Genomic DNA, 18,909 nt, shown 5'->3' on the forward strand with positions numbered 1-18,909 from the left:
ATTTGGGATTGGAACACATGTAAATACTTTATATCTATGGCAAACATACTACTCATTTGATTTGTAGTAATATGTACATAAACTACTATTTGAAAGCATAGATTGACATTTATTCACCTTATACTATATTATTTTTAACTTATAAAACTCATGTACTTCAAATTTCCTTGATGAAAAAGCTTTATGATAGTTAGCTTCATACTTTGCTTGAAATTGAAGTTTCGCCCCTCCCTTAGAAATGGTTGATAAAATATCTGAAGGTGGCTACGTTTATAATCAGATTGCAGATTGCTGGCAAGTATTGATTGAGAAAGAGGATCTCAATGGTGATGCTCAAGGAGTGGCCACGTTTTCCTTTGCAAGAGGAGCAATCTCATCACCTTCAATTCCAGCTTCACTGCCAGCAACGTCTAGGCTCAACAACACTTTTTCCCATTGTTTGGCTGGTCCCTGTATCATAATAATCTCAATGGTATAAGATAAACAGAATTTGCCTCCTTGGTTTATGCCTTAGAGGATGCACCATTTTTTTTATCACACATGCTTACCTTCCATGAAAAGTCTTGGGCCATGCAGTTCTTGATAATCTTTTGCATGACTGGGGTACCAAAGGTTTCAAGGGCTCTCTTTACGGTAGATGCTAACTTTTCCACATCATCAGGATCAACTGCCTCACACTACAGAAAAACCCCAGTAACAATCTTTCAGATTCGCTTCTCTATAAAATAGAAACAAGACAAGACTATTTTTCTACTTTACTTACGTCTACGTGGAATGCACCCATGTGGAATCCAGTAAAGCCTTCTTTAACGGTGTCTACGAGTCCACCTGTGGAAGAAACTATTGGCACCTGTTGAAAACATTTATTGTTTAAAGGGTCAGAAAATGTTGTCCCGTAACACCAAGGTGTAGTAGATGCTAAGGAAATAGAGAAAAAGAGGCCAATAGTCTATACCGTTCCATATGGCATAGAATGCAACTGAACTAGACCACAGGGTTCAAATCTACTTGGGATTATTATGAAGTCAGATCCAGCAATAATCTTGTGAGCCAAGGGACCGTTGAATTTTGCTATCCCTCTGGCCTTGTCCGGATAAATTTCCTCTAGTTCCTCAATTTGCTTCTCCATGCTCTTTTTGCCAGTTCCCTGGGGAAGAAAAAGGGATAGAACCATGAGCATATATAACTTTTATCTTTTAGCTGTATTAGTAAAATGGATTAATACCACAAGAACGATCTAATCAAGGCACTTACAAGAATTATGATCTGAACATCCTGGTCAATGAACTTTGGGATAGCTTCCACAAGAATATCTGAACCTTTCTGCTCTTCAAGCCTACCAATAAAGCCTATCAGAGGGATATCCCTGTCTACAGGTAAGCCAACCTCTGCCTGAAGGGCCTCTTTCAGCAGGCATTTTGCTTCCATGACCTAAGAACGGCAGTTTGATAAGGACTTGCTAATTTCTAAATATGATCCACAATTCCATATCACTGAGCAAACCATATCTAATCACAGGGAAGATAACACTTACAGTTGTTGTATCGAAGTGTATATCCATGAATTTATCAGTTTTTGGACTCCATTCCCGAATATCCATGCCATTCACGATACCAGAGATGCCCCTTTTGCGAATTATGTTGTCCAATTCTACACCTCTATCCTCTCCGGAAACAAGTTCCTGGGCATAATATGGACTTACAGTGAGCACTAGGTCCGATTCTATTATTGCAGCCTTCATCCAGTTAAGTTTCCTTCCCTTCACAGGCTTAAGATGCCTGAGAATGAAACATAAGAATATTAAAGATGTTATAAGTAAAATACTAAATTTAGAACATGTAAGTCTTTTAGGAACAGATAAGGGTGTCTTACCCATCAGTAAAGTCAAAAGCGCTCCTGTATTCATTAGGTAAATTGAGAAGAGGGAAGTCTTCAAAGGCATGCCTACCCTGGTATGCTATGTTATGAATACAAAATGCAACCTGCCATGATTGGACCAAGGAAAGTCAGTTTCCCTGGAAAGATTAAATGGTGATTGATGAAGACAAGCGTTCAGAAAGTTAATAAAATCCTTACCTTTGCGTTTCTATAAATCCCCCTGTTCTGGTACATTGATTTCAAGTAGCATGGAAGAAGAGCAGTGTGCCAATCATTGGCAATAAAGATCACATCTTCACCTGCCCGAAGACAGAGAAACCTTGTAAACTAAATTTAAAGGTTTTCCTTAACCGAATATCGAAGATCAAGGAATTAACCAGAGAGCCATACCATATGGTCCCGAGAAGTACTTGTTGCTGTTTAAGTTCAAAACCCTTGGTGCCTCAAGTGCAGCCTGAAAGTTGTTGAACGCAATGATAACGTCATATCCAGAATCAAATCTTATAGTCAATTCAAATCCATGCTCTCATAAAATGTAATCAGCGATGACGAATTAAAACTGAAAATGGCCGTTGAGGTAGTCGACAATGTTACATGTCTCAAGAGAAGGTGGCATTTCTTTGAGAAATTAAATCAATAGATTCAGACTATTGCGTGTGTTAGCAGTAAGGGAAGCGAATTACCACGGTAATATTAGTTATGAGCTATAGGATATGCAGTGTATCATGAATAAAAAATTATGCAGGTTAAACTACAGGGGAAGTTACCTGGCATAACAAGCTGAATCGAAGTTGGTTATCTTCATAATCCTCTCCAGCTCTAGGGCCGTAGAGTTTTGAACCGGTCTTGCCCCACACCTTTTGAAATAAAAAATGCAAGAAAAATGCTTAGTTTAATTTGAAGGTGTTATAGAGTACTCTATCCTATAAATATTGATGCCAACAAAAGTATATTATAACCTTCGCAAGGAAGCATGGGTGGTCCACAAAAACACGATCAACACCTCGCTTGTAGCAGTGAAAGAAACGAACAGTCTCTATTCTATCTGCAACTTTGACCTACCAAAAGAGAAAAAAGAAAATGAAACAGTTCAATCAAGAACCAAGAGTTAAGTAGATTTGTACAGATACATTGCTAGAACAAAAAAAGTACCTCCACCGTCACACTAGTGTCCCATGCATCCTTGTATTGGTCGTAGCGCGGTGACACTGTCATAACACGGTGTCCATGCCCCTTTATCAAATAGCACAAGACTAGGTTAAAATAGTGAATTATTTATAAATATACACACACAGAGTTGGTCTTATTATTTTGTCTAAAATTATATCTAAATTTTTTAATATTTTAAACCTCAAACCAACTATAATATTGAATATAGAACAATGAAAAATAATAGAAATAAACCATTCATCTACTTAGAATATAGACATATCAATATAATTGTAATTTTTTATTTCTTATTCTTTCATGAAAATCTGTAAATTATATTATTTTTCTAATAATATTTTTATTCAAATTATAAATTACACATCAAATATAAAAAATAATAATAGATGATCAAGTCTATTTTTATGCAAGTCTTCGGATTATATTATTTTTTAGCACTATTTTTATTTAAATTATAGATTATAGAAAATAATAGTACATATATTTATATTTAAATAAATATAAAAAATTAAAACTAACATAAATATTAAATTTTAACTCATTAACATAAGGTAATATAATAAAAATTCAGAATAATATTAATTTTTATGTTTCTCTTTATGAACTCAGGACTTGTCTTTCTTTGAGATTTACTTGAGTGATTAACCTTTTCGTTTGGTACCAGATCTTTTAACCTTTTCAAATTGGCAACTTTTAGGTAAGATTTCAGAAAAAAAAAAACTTAAAATAATAAGATTTTATTGAAGGAAAAACATTTAAAATATTATTTATGTTAAACACTTGAAATCAGTTGCATGAACCAATATAATAAAATAATGGAAGCACCTTTATTTTATGAGATCTATTCCTCCATTTGTACAATTTTTTTTTTCTAACTAAGTTTATTAGAGTTTTTGGCCTTTGAGCTGGATTTAACAGAGTACCTTTTACAGATCTAACTTAGATTTTCTCCACAAAACCTGGTTTAATGACAGTTTAATAACAAAACAATTAAATCAGACAAGAGAAATAAATCAATTAATCCACTTACGGCCAAAGCTGGTGGAAGTCCTCCGAGAACATCACCAAGTCCCCCTGTTTTACTCCAAGGTGCCACCTCAGCTCCCACGAAGATCAGGTTCATCCCGCATTCGATCTTCCCCAAAACCCTCTCACGTCCACTTTTCCCACTCTTAGCAGACAAAGAGCTTCTCGTTTTGGTCGCATGCGTGCTTAACACGTGCACCTTGTCCAGAGATCTCAATCCATCGTATTTCAGGCTCACCGGAACCGAAACCGATGATTTCACTTTCGCCTCCACACTCCAAGCTGTGCGGTTTGACGCGTAGGATGCCATCGACATTGTTGCCATGCTAATGCCTTCTGCATGCAACACCAGAAATTCATCATTAACGACACAATGATAACAATGGCAGTAAACTAGTCCAAGAGATCAAACCAATATACATGAACAACACATCGTTAGCATTGCAGTGTATTGAGAGAAAATGCTCAAGATCTAAACAATCGAATAACATGTGTAGTAGTGTAGAGAAAATCAGTGTGAAACATGAACAAAGAGCATTAGAGTTTGTTAGAGAGAAAGTTAAAGTGACTCACGGGTTACGGAGGAGTTGTAAGAAACAGTGACAAGAGAATGAATGTGGTTAGTGCAAAGAGAGTGTTTGGCGTGAAGGAAGATAATCTGAGTAGGGTTTATTTGTAGCAATGTGGAGCCTCTCCTGATCCTGCAGTGTAGCGAAACGTGGCAGGCAGTGACAAATTTCACGCTTACGCACCGCGAAAATCATAGCATGTGGGATCAAGCACGTGCGAGTATAGGTAAGAAAAATTAGATTATTTTCACCCAGGTTTGGTTGATGCTGATTTTGTGAGTGTGACCAAAAGATTGATTAGCTATGAGACACGTAAGAGCCAGGTGTGTAGCGTAATGAAGAATGTGTTGCAATGGGTGTTGAATTATTATTAGTTGACTGAAAGAACGGCTTTCATTTTCTGATGGAAGTGAAATGGGATTTCGATTTTTCTGTGGGGAGAAAAGGAATCAAAAAGGGAGCAGAAAGAAAGTAACAAGAGTGTGACAGAGATTCGTTGGCTATGAAACAAAAAATTTAGAGTCCCACATCAAATACAACTCAAGAGCATACAGTGAAGAGAATCTCTCAGCCACCGCATTTAATTTATTTCTTAAAATTATTTATTTAATTAATTTTTTTAATTTTATCTCTTAAAGTAAAACCTTACTGTCTATTTATATTTATTTAGGTTTTTAATCATTATTTCACTGCTACATCTTTTTTAACTATTGATTCAGTGCTATATTTTAATTATTGAGAAATGATAATTATTTAAATTGTAATAAAAAATATTTGTTTGCATAATTATTATTGAAATTTAATTTATATAAAAAAATTAGATTACAAAAAAATTTAAAATCAATTTAAATTTATAAAAAAGGCAATTACCTAATATTAGATATAGTTTAATAATTAATTTTTATTGTCTGACAATTTTTTAATTGTTACAAGTTTTTCGGTTTGAAGCATATAAATACAAGTCAAAGAAATTATAGTAAAAGACTTCTAAGATTAAATAATTGGATAAGAATATAATAATGTATGCACAACAAGCTCTTATCTTAGTATTGCTGCACAATTAAGTAACCTGTGATAATTTCATTTATATACTAATTAAATATATTTTTGGTCTATGTAGATATAATAATTTTTAATTTTGGTATCTTGTGTTTTTTTTTTTGTAAAATTTCAAACGATTATTTTTAATCTTTACAAAATAAGTAAATTTTTATTTTAGTCTTGTAAGTGGAATCCTATTTATTATTAATACATAAATGGATTATTATAATTAGTCTCTGATTGATGAGATGAAAAAGCTTGATAATTGACACCGAAGGTTCAAAATTTGCTTGAGGGTACACTGTATATTAACAAAAATTCTTTATTTTTTCAGTTTTATAGAATTTAAAATTATTATTCTTCATTTTTATATAAGACATGTGAATTTTAATTTTATTCCATATAAAATATTTTCTTTTGTTTTCATTTCTCAAAATTTTCAAATCATTACTTTTAGTCTTCTACCCTTATTTTAAGCATAATAAATTAAAACTATATTATGAATAGTAAGAGTCTTTTCTTGTTAAGTATGACATGCTATTATATCACCACAAACAAATATGTTGTATTTGAAATTGTCAATTAACATTTTTTAATACTTAATTAATTATACAGTGTTATACAATATTATTTAAAAAATATAAAAAAATAAGTAGTATATATCTACGAATTGGATATTATGATATAATTAAATATTTATATCATAATTTATAAATATTCATTAAGAATATTTATTTAGTATTCGTCACCAAATTTACTCACTCATATATATTTCCCTAAACATAATTATATCTTGTGAAATAATAAATTTCAAAATAATCAATAAATAAATATATTTATATATATATATATATATACTAAATTTTATTTTGATGTTATATATGTTTTTAAATAATAATAATATTATTAATAATGTTGGTAATAATTATCACTGTGATTTTCATGCACAATATAACAGAACAATAGTAATAAGGGTATACTGGGTGACACTTCTAATAATTGATATGGCACTGAATGACAATATTACTAATGAACATAAAAATGATTGTTTCTAAGAACAAGTTTGTCATTGTCGAAAATACAATCAAATGGCCCAGTTCGTAATTTAATTTTAAATTTATTTGAATTGCATGTTATTAAAATACTTTGTGTAACTTCAATAACTTTTGGTTACTATTAAAAAAAATAGCAATATATTATTAATTTATTATAATACATGATCATTTATGTTATCCATTCAATTAGTAATTAATTTATGTAGTAAGGTGATATTTTAAAAAATTGTATCATACTTGTAATTAAATACTCCCTCAGTTCCATACGTTCTCGAAAAAACAAGCTAAAATTAATTATATTTTTTAACATTAATAGAGTATTAAATATATTTTTTTAGAATTATCTTTAATTAAGAATTAGTAGACAAACAAAGAGTATATTAGAAAATTCATAACATTTCCCAAAACCAATATCAAACCTTAAATATTCCATAAAACAGATTGAAAAAAAAGGACATAATTAAAAAAATGTAATAACTAAACTTTAATGGTATCATTTTCCACAAAATTATGGCTTAATATTTCAAAAAATATATAAAAAACAATTAAATGAAAAATAAATAAAAATTACAAAATAAATAATATTAATATATAAACTCTTTTTTATTGATACATTTTAGTAAAGTAAGTATTTTAATAATTTTTATTTTTAATTTAAAATTAAAAAAATCAGAAACTTTAGCACAACAATTTGTTGCCACTTCATATTTCCCACTCTTTAATTTTGTGCCCTAATTTTGACTTCTCACTCTCATAACATCATCCACTACTTAATTCTACTTCTAACTCTATTCTATTTCAACAACAAAATGGAAAATACATATCCATTCCATTACTATCAATGACTTTTCAAGATAATTATACCAAATAATTTTTTAATTTTCCAGCTTCTTATTTAATTTAGTCAGATTCTTTTGCCAAATTTATTACCATAATGCAACTATGCTTTTAATTTACCTTATTTATAATTTTTTTTTTACAAATAACAAATTATAACCTATCACAACTTAAAATAAACTAGTTTTAACATCATATTTATATATGGGTTGATATTTATTTATGTGTTTATTAAAAGAGATTTAAAGATTAAATAAAAGGAAATAATAAATATTTTAAAATTTATAATTAAGTTTTGAATAAATGAATTTGGAAAATAATTTCCAATAAATAAATAAAGGAAACAAGAGCAAATAGATGTGAGAAAGAAATAAATTGGATAAGTGAGGAATGTGGATTAGTATTATGTGAGTGTTTTTGATTTTTTTTTTATTTTAAATTAAAAATGAAAATTATTAAAATATCTTAGTTTAAAGTATGTTTTTTTATCAATGAAGATTTTTTTGTCTGATAAAACTTGATATACTTTGCAAATATATATATATATATATATATATATATATATATATATATATATATATATATATATATATATATATATATATATATATATATATATATATATATATGGGGTTTGCTAACGCGTACGCCTGTTTTTCAGTTGGTACATTTGAGCAATGTGTATCGGATTTTAGTAGACAAAAATACCCTTATATATATGGATTCTAAGTTTTAAGGTTAAGGATATTTTAATAATTTTCATTCTCAAAACTTAAAAAAAAAAAAAAAAGAAACCCCCCAAACCCTCACTCACCTCTCTCATTCCTCTCAATCCTTTCTCTTTCATCTCTCTCACTCCAACCTTTTCTCTGTCATCCATACTGTAGCCCCAATTGAAAAAAATCATAAACACTTGCCTTTAAACAATTTGCCTTCGTAAAGAGTTGAGTCATTGACATATTCATCTTCAGACAAAGGTTCATTCAAGATCTCTTCAATTTCACCATCTTCACTAACCTCTCTAATTTCATCATCTGCATATGTTGAATCATCATCTCTAAAAAAAACCCCAGGCCAATTACCAATTCTTTCGGATGTCATTATGCTTGTGAAAAATAGATAAAATTATATACGACAAAAATTATAAAATGAAAACTCATTATAAAGTCATTTTTTGTAAGAAATTGTTTAACAACGAGTGTTCCTGATTTTTTCCAGGCCAATTACCAATTTCTTTGATGTCATTATGCTTGTGAAAATTAGATAAGACAAAAATTATAAAATAAAAACTCATTATAAAATCATTATTTGTAAGAAATTGTTTAACAGCGAGTATTTCTGATTTTTTCCAAGTCAATTACCAATTCCTTTATGCTTGTGAAAATTGGATAAAATTAGATAAGACAAAAATTATAAGATGAAAACTCATTATAAAATCATTTTTTTGTAAGATTGTTTAACGGCAAATGTTTTTTATTTTTTCAATTGGGGCTACACTAGAGAAAAGATTGGAGTGAGAAAGATGAAAGAGAAAGCGTTGAGAGGAATGAGAGATGTGAGTAAGGGTTTGGGGGGTTTCTTTTTTTTTTTTTTTAGTTTTGAGAATTAAAATTATTAAAATACCCTTAACTTTAAAACTTAGAATCCATGATATATAAGGATATTTTTGTCTACTAAAACCCGGTACACATTGCTAAAATGTACCAATTGAAAAACAGGCGAACGCGTGTTAGCAAACCCATATATATATATATATATATATATATATATATATATATATATATATATATATATATATATATATATATATATATATATATATATATATATATATATAATGGTCACAATCACATTATTTTTTACCTTACTATTAAAATTATTATAATAAAAGTTTTAAATTATTATTCATTCCCAATCTTGTGTGAAATGAGGATTTAATATTGTAGATCAAATTTGGAATTTTTTTTTATATGAATTCAAATGTTTTTTCTCTGATTCCTAATATTTTTTATCCAGTAACTCATTTATTTCAAAAATCATTACAGAAATTTTCTTTTCATTTTCTACATAAATTTTCGTTTCATTTGTGGTAGAAGGGTTAGATAGTAGATTTTTTTTCCTCTGTTTTTTTTATTTTGCCAAGGAGGTTTTCATTATCGACATTTCAAATTATATTTTTAAGAAACTTATGCTTCTTATGGTTAGTCTTAGAGGGATGTAATTTCCTTTTCATACTCTTTATGTAACAATATATTTATCTTTTTTTAGAAGAGATACTATAATTTTGTAACATTTGACATCATTCTTGCATTAGTATGACACATTCTTTAGTTAGTGGATGATTCATTCTAAAATTCAATTTTACATTATTGATGTTTTTTTTCTTTTGCTAGACGTCTTAAGATGTTTATATTTTGTAATCAAGGATTTCTTTTTTTTACTTACTTGGATGTGACAGTTTTTGTTGGAGCTAAGTCTCTATTTGATAAGATTCATAATATGTTTACTTCTTGAAAAAGAAAGTTGCTTAGTGTATGAAAAAAATTCAACTAGTAAATTCGATGGTTGTTGACTTATTGTTTTATAGCTTTCAAGTTTATAAATGACTTATTAAACTTCTTCTTTAAGTGAAATAATGGACTCAATATTTTGTTTAAATTAAGAATACATATAAATAATGATTGTTCACTATTAAATGATTTATCTTTCATGGTTCTAAAGTGAATGATACTTTATATGTTACTAATATTCATTTAGAAAATATATATTCTATATTTAGATTGGAAGTTTCATTATTAAAAATATTTTTTTTACCTCGTCTTCAATTTAGCATGATATAAGGATGAATAGTAGATTTTAGGTTTAAATTGTTTTTACTTCTATTAGTTTTCAAATTAAGAAATTAGTGCTTATGATTAAGAATAAATCTAAGAAACATATATGATCTTTTGGTGTTAAAGTTTTTCAATGTGCAAACTAAGAAGGGTAAAATAGTTTCATTTACAGACATAATGTGACAAATTCCATCTACTAATTGACTTAAGGTGAATTTAATGGTACAACTAATTGTCTTAGTTTAGCTACATGTGTTAATATTTAAAAAAAATCAAGATGAATATGTAAGTAATGTTTTAGCTTTTTTAAGAATACAAACTTCTATTTATTTATTTGTACCACATTTATAGAAGTCGTTTATACTTTAGAACACACTTGAAGAAAGAACTTTTAGAGATTTTGGCTGAAAAATAGTTATTACACTTTAGTTTGTCATGATATTTTGAAGTTAAAAGGAAATGACATTGATACTTACATTTTTTTTTTTAACAATTCAAAGTTTCTCATGTTTTTTTATGAATGTTTTCTTTAAAAAAATTCATTATGAAAATAAGTTAACTAATTTAGTTTTTACTAATAGAGTATAAGTAATTTAGTATTTTACTTCCATATATTTAGTTTTTAAAAAATTAATAATATATATAATCTGTCTATATTTTTGTGAAATGTAATTTTTTATTTTAGTTTTGGTGAAATTTCCTTTACTTTATATTTATTTACTTATTTATTTTGATAAAATTTTATGTAATAACAAATAATTTATAATTTTAAAATGTTATAATTAAAATATCAAACTTCATAATAATATCTAACATTAAAACTTATTTAAAAATTATCGTAATATTAGATATAAATATTAAAATTTTAATATTTCTCTTAACGATTTTTATAACCAATATACTATATATATATATATATATATATATATATATATATATATATATATATATATATATATATATATATATATATATATATATATATATATACACACACACACACACACACTAGATATAAGAAGTCAAAAAGTTCTGCAAAGATATTTATTAAAGTAAAGTAAATTAAATAGTTATCCTGACCTTTTATAAGTTAATTTATGAGTGAATAAACTTTGATGATGTTGTGAGTCGAATTAAAATTGAATATGATGAATGATTGTATAGGTTTATAATTATTTAAGATGCCACTTATATATATATATATATATATATATATATATATATATATATATATATATATATATATATATATAATATTAAATGTTATGATGAAAATTTTTGGTACTAACTTACCTGTTTTTAGGTTACACGCGCATTAGTCCATTTCAGCTAAATACTATAGCTTTTAATTTTATATAATGTCATATTTCTCCATAACGTCACAGTTTTTAAATTATCTTAAGTACTTCAATCAAACCAATGATTCAAAATAAAAACTCCTGAATGAATCTATACCCTACGTAACAATTCATTAATTTTTAAATTCTTAAATAATTCCAATAATTTATCTTACACTTGTATATTTGTGACTTAATGTTTTTCACTTCTAATACATAATAAACTCAACCAATTGTCCTATCTTTTGCATTATAAGATAAAATATTTTCTAATTATAACATTTATACAACTCAATGTTTGTTGGTAAATTCTAAAATATATGCGCACTACTTAACTAATAGTCATTTAACATATAAAATCGTGATTATAAATTAACTAATAGTCATTTAACATATAAAATCGTGATTATAAAAGGACATGAACTGAAGAAAAACCTGGATATTGATGTTATTCCTGCAGCTCCAGAATCTTTAATGACATAAAGGTAAAATGTTCCTATTTCGCATTTCCAGTTAAAAGCTGCCTCCAAGATCAAACAAATGAAGAAAGAATAATACCATCCTCTTCAACCATGGCTGCCAACTAGATCCACAATAAACAGTAGTAGCTCCAAAGCAAGAGGTAACATCTCAATTCCTTATTCCACTGCAAGAGGGAATTCGCCGGCCATTTCTGAAAGCAAAAAGCATAATATGTCACAATCTCCTTCCCATTTTCGCAAACCTTCGGGCTACTCCAAATATAACTGCCTTAGTTAGTAGTCCTTGATCAAGAGTGCAGGCAAGAGCAATGGCTCCACCAACAATTAGAAGCTTAGGTATGTTTCTCCCAACTGGTTTGTCAGAAGAATCTTCATTTTCAATCTCCAACAAATCGGTGGTCGTGTTTTCCAGAGAACTAAGGTAGTCCATACTGATTTTAGTGTTGATGTTAGCAGCACGAGCACAGGGTGATAATGGTACACCAGAAGTCCTTTGTTTCTCATATGTTCGTAGTCCAGGATCAAACTTCTTGACAGCTCCCCACATACCCTGTCGAACTCCAAGCTTGGCGATTTCCCAGGGTATGCCCATATCTTCGTGATGAAACAATAATACTTCACATGAAGTCAGCTGGCCATCTTTCCTTGATTTAACTGGATCCAGATAAGCAAAAAGATGCACATAAGTATCTATTGTCTATAGAACAACTATTAATGAACATGATACAAAATTTATAGATGGTTTTTTTGTATGATGTTATGTTTCCATTGGCACAAGATGAGAAGTCAAAAATAAAAACTTCTTACTCAGAAAAGTATTTATTACATAAAAAATCCTATAGACATTTAATATTTAAGTAATTTAAAGCAGTTTATAGGGTGTATTTAATGTTTTCAGACCAAGACCAATAAGCAAAAAATAGAAGAAAAACCCGTTAAAGATCTCTTTGGCATCCCTAGATAAAAATCTACTTTAAGGAAAACAAAAATATTATGGTCATGTTCCATCATATTATGAACCAAAACCAGTTCAATCCAACCCCAGTTGGATTTCAAATTTTAAGAGAATTTTTATGAGGAGGGAGTAAACTCAAAAAATGAGTTCAAGTTGGAGTAGAAAGAACATGGAACACGGGTTCAGTCAGATGCAAGTTGGTACAAATTGAAATTAGGGATCACAACGCAATTTACGTTTTAAGTATAGTTTGAGACTAACTTATCAAAATGCTAAAACATCTATAAGACCAACATGATGCATGGTAGAAAAATTTAGCCAGTGAAGTGTCAAGAGAGAAAAATGCTATATGCAGCATAGAATGGGATGCTGATTGTATAGCTAGAAGAATGAAATAAAAGAGAAATCAAATTATATGAATGTAAACGAGAGAAAGTTTATAGCATGCCAAACTAACCTAAGGACGTTTGGTACTTTGGTCATTAAAGAAGACCAAAAAGAGGCTCCATAGAGAAAAGTATAATAAAATGGTCACAATTCAAAGGAATGGGACCTCAGAAAATACTGAGAAACAATTAAAATAATGTTGCTCTGAATGGTTTCACATAAATTGTATTTTTCTTAACAGAGTTCGATGACATTGAGTAATCAATTTAAGGTGAAATAACGCTCAGCAGCAGTCGACAAAATCACCGAGATAGAAAAGGGTAAACCATATGTAAAGGGTTGAATATGAGCATTTCGGTTCTGAAGTAGAACTATACTACGTGTCTGAAGACAAGAGAACCATTCCAAATAAAATATCTGAAAGCCTTATTAAGATAGATAAGGAAAATCTTCCACCCCAAGATTCCAAACTACATATTGGTAAGCTTTCCCAAAACCATAGCTTATAATTTTGATATCCACAAACACGAACTGATTATAATTTCTAAACAAGTGAAATGTCAGTTAAATAAAGAGCACTTTCAAGAATCAAGCTCTAAACTGCCTGCTACCTGGACGAATACACCAGCTTGAATAATATAAATCAACTCGTTTAGGTTTGTTATGCCTTGGCATGGAGGGGCAAGGTACTCCCTGAAGAAGCAAAACAAGCCACATGTCAATATCACAAACCAGATAAAAGATGGTTCCTCAAAAATTGAAAACTATCATAATTACCAAGCAACCACTGTTTCAAATTGAAAACAGCTTATTTAATTCCCATAAGTTAAATTTGATTAATACTTCCAAAAAGACTCAAGTCAAGTAACTTTAAGACAGCTCGATGCAGTGTACACAAACCTCTACTAGTTTAACATTTAATTGCCCCACGGAAAGGTCAATAAAAACTAGCCCTATAACTCTTCACACACAAGCCAAACCAAATAAACAAATTAGCATCAAGGATGGACTCGACAAAAACCACAAGCTAAATTAAGCAGTACATGATCTAAGTACCAAGCTGACCCATCCAACCTTAATTTAATAATGGACATAAGCGAACAGTAAAAGTAAACACTAATTAGATAAACTTCTTCATAAACTATAATAGAAGAAAAAAGTTTCTCTAATAGATAAAATTGGTTTATACACAATAGATTAGAATATTTGTTTGGACAAAATTCTCCATAACCACTTTTAGAGGAAAAAACTAATACGAAAAAACGGAATGAACTCCTCCATAGGCTAAAACTAACTTATGCTCAAGATAGAAATAAAAATTTAGAGAACAACAAATCAGCTGAGGAGAAACTAATTTCACTTCTTTCTTCTTGATTGCTCTTTTAGAAGTATTTACGAAGAAACTCATTCAAACATTCCCTAAGAGCTTCTACAAATTAGAATAAGAACTTCTATGAAATAGCAAGTACGTGAATTTGTTCCAAAATTTAATTTTATTTTAGTTTAGAGAGAAGTTTACTTATTTATTTCTTTTTTTTTATTTTCTTCTCCAATAAATACTTAGAAATATTAGAAAGAAAGAGGCTCATGAAAAAAAAAGGCATTTTAATTTGCAACTAATATGATAGGAAGGAACCTTTGTGACACAGTAGTAAATTTGGCCAGCGTCCCAAATTCGCCTCCCTATGATATACTCTCTGTCACTGCAAAAAAAGGGAAACTGTAGCCAAAATTGCACAACATCAACAAACAACTTGAGCACTTCTCTCGGTAGCATTACAAAGAGAGAGACAGAGAGAGTAGAAGAAGCTAACCTTGCGCACCCAATGCACCATCATGGCTCCAGTGAGAGCACACTCTTGTATAGTCGAAGCGTGTATAAGCATGTCATCCCACTTCAACCGAAACTCGTCGTCCCAAAAGAAATCCCTCACCAACTCGGGACTCGCGTCCTCGAACACCGTCCTGCTCCGGTACTGCGGCGGTCCACTCTACCACACAAACACCCTCAATCATCACACCGTTCAATCAATCAATTAACAAGTTAAAAACGGTAACGCGTACCTCAGGATCCCTACGCCATGCTTGGTAACGCATGGTGGGGGTAGAACGGTCCATCATCTGATTCCACGCGGGGCCTCCGTCTTTCTCCTCAACCAACTTCCACAAGTGCAGCAAATCGTGTTCCGTGACGACCGCATTCCCGCCGGCGTCTTTGACGCGGGCGGCGGCGGTGGCGGCAGTAGTGGTGGTGGGGTAGGTGAATGCAGTGTGGTGTGGGGGATTGGGGGAGCGAGGGGGTCGAAGCTTTTGGAGAGCGTGTTTTGGGTCGAAAGCCCATTTGGGCTTCCAGGCCCAGCCCAGGATGACTCCGACGATGACTGCAATCCATAGGGGAGTGATAAAAACGGCGAGGTCGGTGATGATGGGAATGATGAGAGTGGGTGTGGGGAAGAGAGGAAGAGGCATGGTGAGTGGATAGAAGGGTTTGGTTTGGTTTGGGTGCAGGAATTGGAGCAGAAGAATGAATGAATGCCCACCAGAATAAGGGCAAAGAGAGAGAAAAATAAAGAGAGAGAAAAAGATATGGGCTCACTCGATTGCGTTGCGGACGGATTCATTCAGGATAAGGATTACCGGATAAGCGGCCACAACGCCACTTTCCGGGATTATCGTAGGGCCCCTACCCTTAGTACAAACAAACATTATCATTTTCTTAATTATTGTATTAATTATTTCACTATTTTATTTCATTATGTCAACCATTCAAATAAGTTTAAGAGGTATGTATTTATATATATTTGTATATTTATGTGATGAACTGGGACCAGTTTTGGACAACCAATGAATGGATGGACTAATTTTTTAGAATAACTTGATGAAAGATGCTAGTTACACTTCATTTTTTTAAAATGTACATTGATGTTAATTAAATTTTCATTGATTTGGTTAATTAAGAAATTTCAAAAGACTATATAATATGAATGATGTATCGATAATTTCCTTTTTTTTATGAATAGTGTGTTTGATACAGTTAATAAATATGTTAAATATGATGAACAGTGAAGGGTAACGCTTAGCAACTCCCGACCTTAAGTTGAAAAATATAAATTTTATATATATTTATCTATTTTTCGTGGTTTTATCCTATATTTGGTTTTATCCCGAATTTCAAGTAATTGTGGAAATATATATGTTAAATTAACTTATTAACATACCTTCCATTTTAAAAAGAAAAATTGTTAGTGAATATTTTAGAGATAACAATGCCTATTTTGAATTCCATGACACTTATTATCATGTCAAATCTCAGGTCACAAATAAAGTTTTAAAGTTTTAGTGCACATAATTATGAATTTATTGTTTTTTCAAATCTTAAGATATGGTATTCTTCATCAGATTTTGTTTCTTAGTTTCTAATTTTTTTTTCTTGTTTTTGTTTTTGAAAATTCTTGAAATATAGATAAGCCTTTAACAGTTTGCCACTATAGGTTTATCATCCAAGTCAACATGTATTAGGTCTTGCTTTACAACAATGTTATAGATTTGTTTGTAGTAAAAATATTGATTTTCTTAATGCTTATTGTATTGGATAATCACAAACTTTTGTATTCCCTTTCTTTGACATTATTTATGACTCTTCATTAGATTTAGTTATGAAATATAAATGATTGTTTTAATAAAAAGACTTAATAACACTGATGGTCTTTATTTTTGTCAGATTTGTTCGAATGTTCTTAGTTTTTTTTTTCTGTTCAATGTTATCCTAAAGAATGTAATTTATGTTTAAATGAGATGAAATTTAACTGTCCACTAGGTTTTTTACTTTTCTTCTGTGAAAGTCATAGTGAGGTTCGAGGTTAAGTAATCTTCTTCCCAATCTTGGTGGTTGATGAGTCATGTCTGCTCCCAATCTTCTTCTTCTTCTTGTTGCAATAGCTTGGGCCACCGAAGTTCTCATTCCTTACATGGTGGTGGTTCAATGGGGGTAGGGATAATCCCCATTTGCAATAATCTGCAGGTTAGGCCTCAAAGCCACAATATGCAACAAACTAAACCCCCAAACCACCACTTCCTAAAGCTTCCAAAATCAGAAGGCAAGAACCCCATTTTTCCCACCAATTTCTCCGCATTACCAAATCCACTCTTTGTCGCACCATCTCCACTATTCACAAAAATCTCAGCCAAGGGGATTATCCACAACAAAGATACAAATATAAATAACCCTTGATTTGCATAAAGGATCGCATGAGTAAAGCCCCAGAAACCCAAAAAAAATGTTCAATTGCTTGTCGAACCTCCTGGATGTGGATCTCTCAAACGTGACCTTAATGAGCAGCGTCCCCCACATGTAAAGACTCAAAATGGATAAAATAATGAGAATGAAAAACCCGTTGGCGAAGAACCCATTATTCAGGGGTGATTGGACTTGTTCCTCTTCTTGAGTTCGACAACAATTTTTGAGGAGAGGGGCTGGTAGCCATCGATGTTAGGGCGACGGATGACGGCTCTAAGGCCATTAGATTGGGATTGAGAACCAGGATGGATGTAGGTCTAAAGAGCGTGAAGGAAAAGGGGGGGAATTTTGAAGAAGGCGAAGGTGAAAGAGGCTTGGTTCCCAAATTCTAAAACATAAAAGATGATGAAGTGGTCAGGATAAAGATGAAGATAGACAGCCACGTCAGATAAAATAGCTTACATCATTTACTTATTGGTGACTTTGACAATGTGTCGTTAACTATTTAAACGTTGTTTGTAAAAAGGACTAAATTGAACATAAATTATATTTTTTAGAACAACATTGAACAGAAAAAAAAACTAGGATCATTTCGAACAAACTTGACAAAAATATGGATCATCAGTGTTATTAAGCCTAATAAAAACAATACTTGAATGTTTCTTACTATTAGTTGTGTAAATGGATTTATAGTAAAAAAATGCAAATGGTTATTTGAAGAAGTATAAAGTTAGAATTATAGTAAAAGATTTTCAAAAACAACATGGTTGACTTTAATGTAAAACAAGTCACACATAGTATTACTAATAATTGGGGTCTTTTATGGTTAGATGTGAGATGTGAATAATGCATTTTTATATAATATTTTTTATTAAATTATATATATACAAAAATCACATATTTTTTTAATAAAATGATAAATCCTTAGTATTTAAACACGACAATTTTTTGCATTATTTAAAACAAGCTCTAGAAGAGTGGTTTGAACAACTATAATCAGCGTTAGTTAACTTTGGCTTCAAAACAAACAAATGCGATTCTCCATTTTTTTTATTACAAAATTAAGGAACTTATGTCTTACTTACTTGCATACGTTAATGATAG

General features: G+C 30.4%; 2 protein-coding genes across 5 annotated transcripts; both read right to left on the reverse strand.

Annotated features, from left to right (window-relative positions):
• Positions 1-35: 35 nt before the first annotated feature.
• LOC108322804 (granule-bound starch synthase 1, chloroplastic/amyloplastic) lies at positions 36-4,748 on the reverse strand. Of its 4 annotated transcripts, none has more exons than XM_017555056.2 (14): positions 4,645-4,748; positions 4,076-4,407; positions 3,031-3,111; positions 2,838-2,936; positions 2,646-2,735; positions 2,269-2,332; positions 2,077-2,177; positions 1,873-1,982; positions 1,535-1,778; positions 1,255-1,431; positions 956-1,147; positions 764-850; positions 549-677; positions 36-450 (listed from the first exon to the last, which is right to left on the reverse strand). In XM_017555056.2, the coding sequence occupies exons 2-14, from the start codon at positions 4,394-4,396 to the stop codon at positions 334-336; spliced, it is 1,812 nt and encodes a 603-aa protein (XP_017410545.1). In that variant the 5' UTR covers positions 4,397-4,407; positions 4,645-4,748; the 3' UTR covers positions 36-333. The 4 variants fall into 4 exon arrangements, with proteins under 4 accessions (XP_017410545.1, XP_017410546.1, XP_017410547.1 ...); XM_017555057.2 differs by having other exon boundaries at positions 4,076-4,404; positions 4,645-4,728; XM_017555058.2 differs by lacking the exon at positions 4,645-4,748 and adding an exon at positions 4,492-4,564.
• A 7,361-nt stretch (positions 4,749-12,109) lies between these two features.
• LOC108322811 (uncharacterized) lies at positions 12,110-16,171 on the reverse strand. The gene is made up of 5 exons (XM_017555070.2): positions 15,633-16,171; positions 15,383-15,559; positions 15,205-15,288; positions 14,180-14,261; positions 12,110-12,880 (listed from the first exon to the last, which is right to left on the reverse strand). The coding sequence occupies exons 1-5, from the start codon at positions 16,035-16,037 to the stop codon at positions 12,441-12,443; spliced, it is 1,188 nt and encodes a 395-aa protein (XP_017410559.1). The 5' UTR covers positions 16,038-16,171; the 3' UTR covers positions 12,110-12,440.
• Between the last annotated feature and the right edge of the window lie 2,738 nt (positions 16,172-18,909).

This window comes from Vigna angularis, chromosome 3 (assembly GCF_016808095.1).
Source record: "Vigna angularis cultivar LongXiaoDou No.4 chromosome 3, ASM1680809v1, whole genome shotgun sequence".
Classification (NCBI taxonomy): domain Eukaryota; kingdom Viridiplantae; phylum Streptophyta; class Magnoliopsida; order Fabales; family Fabaceae; genus Vigna; species Vigna angularis.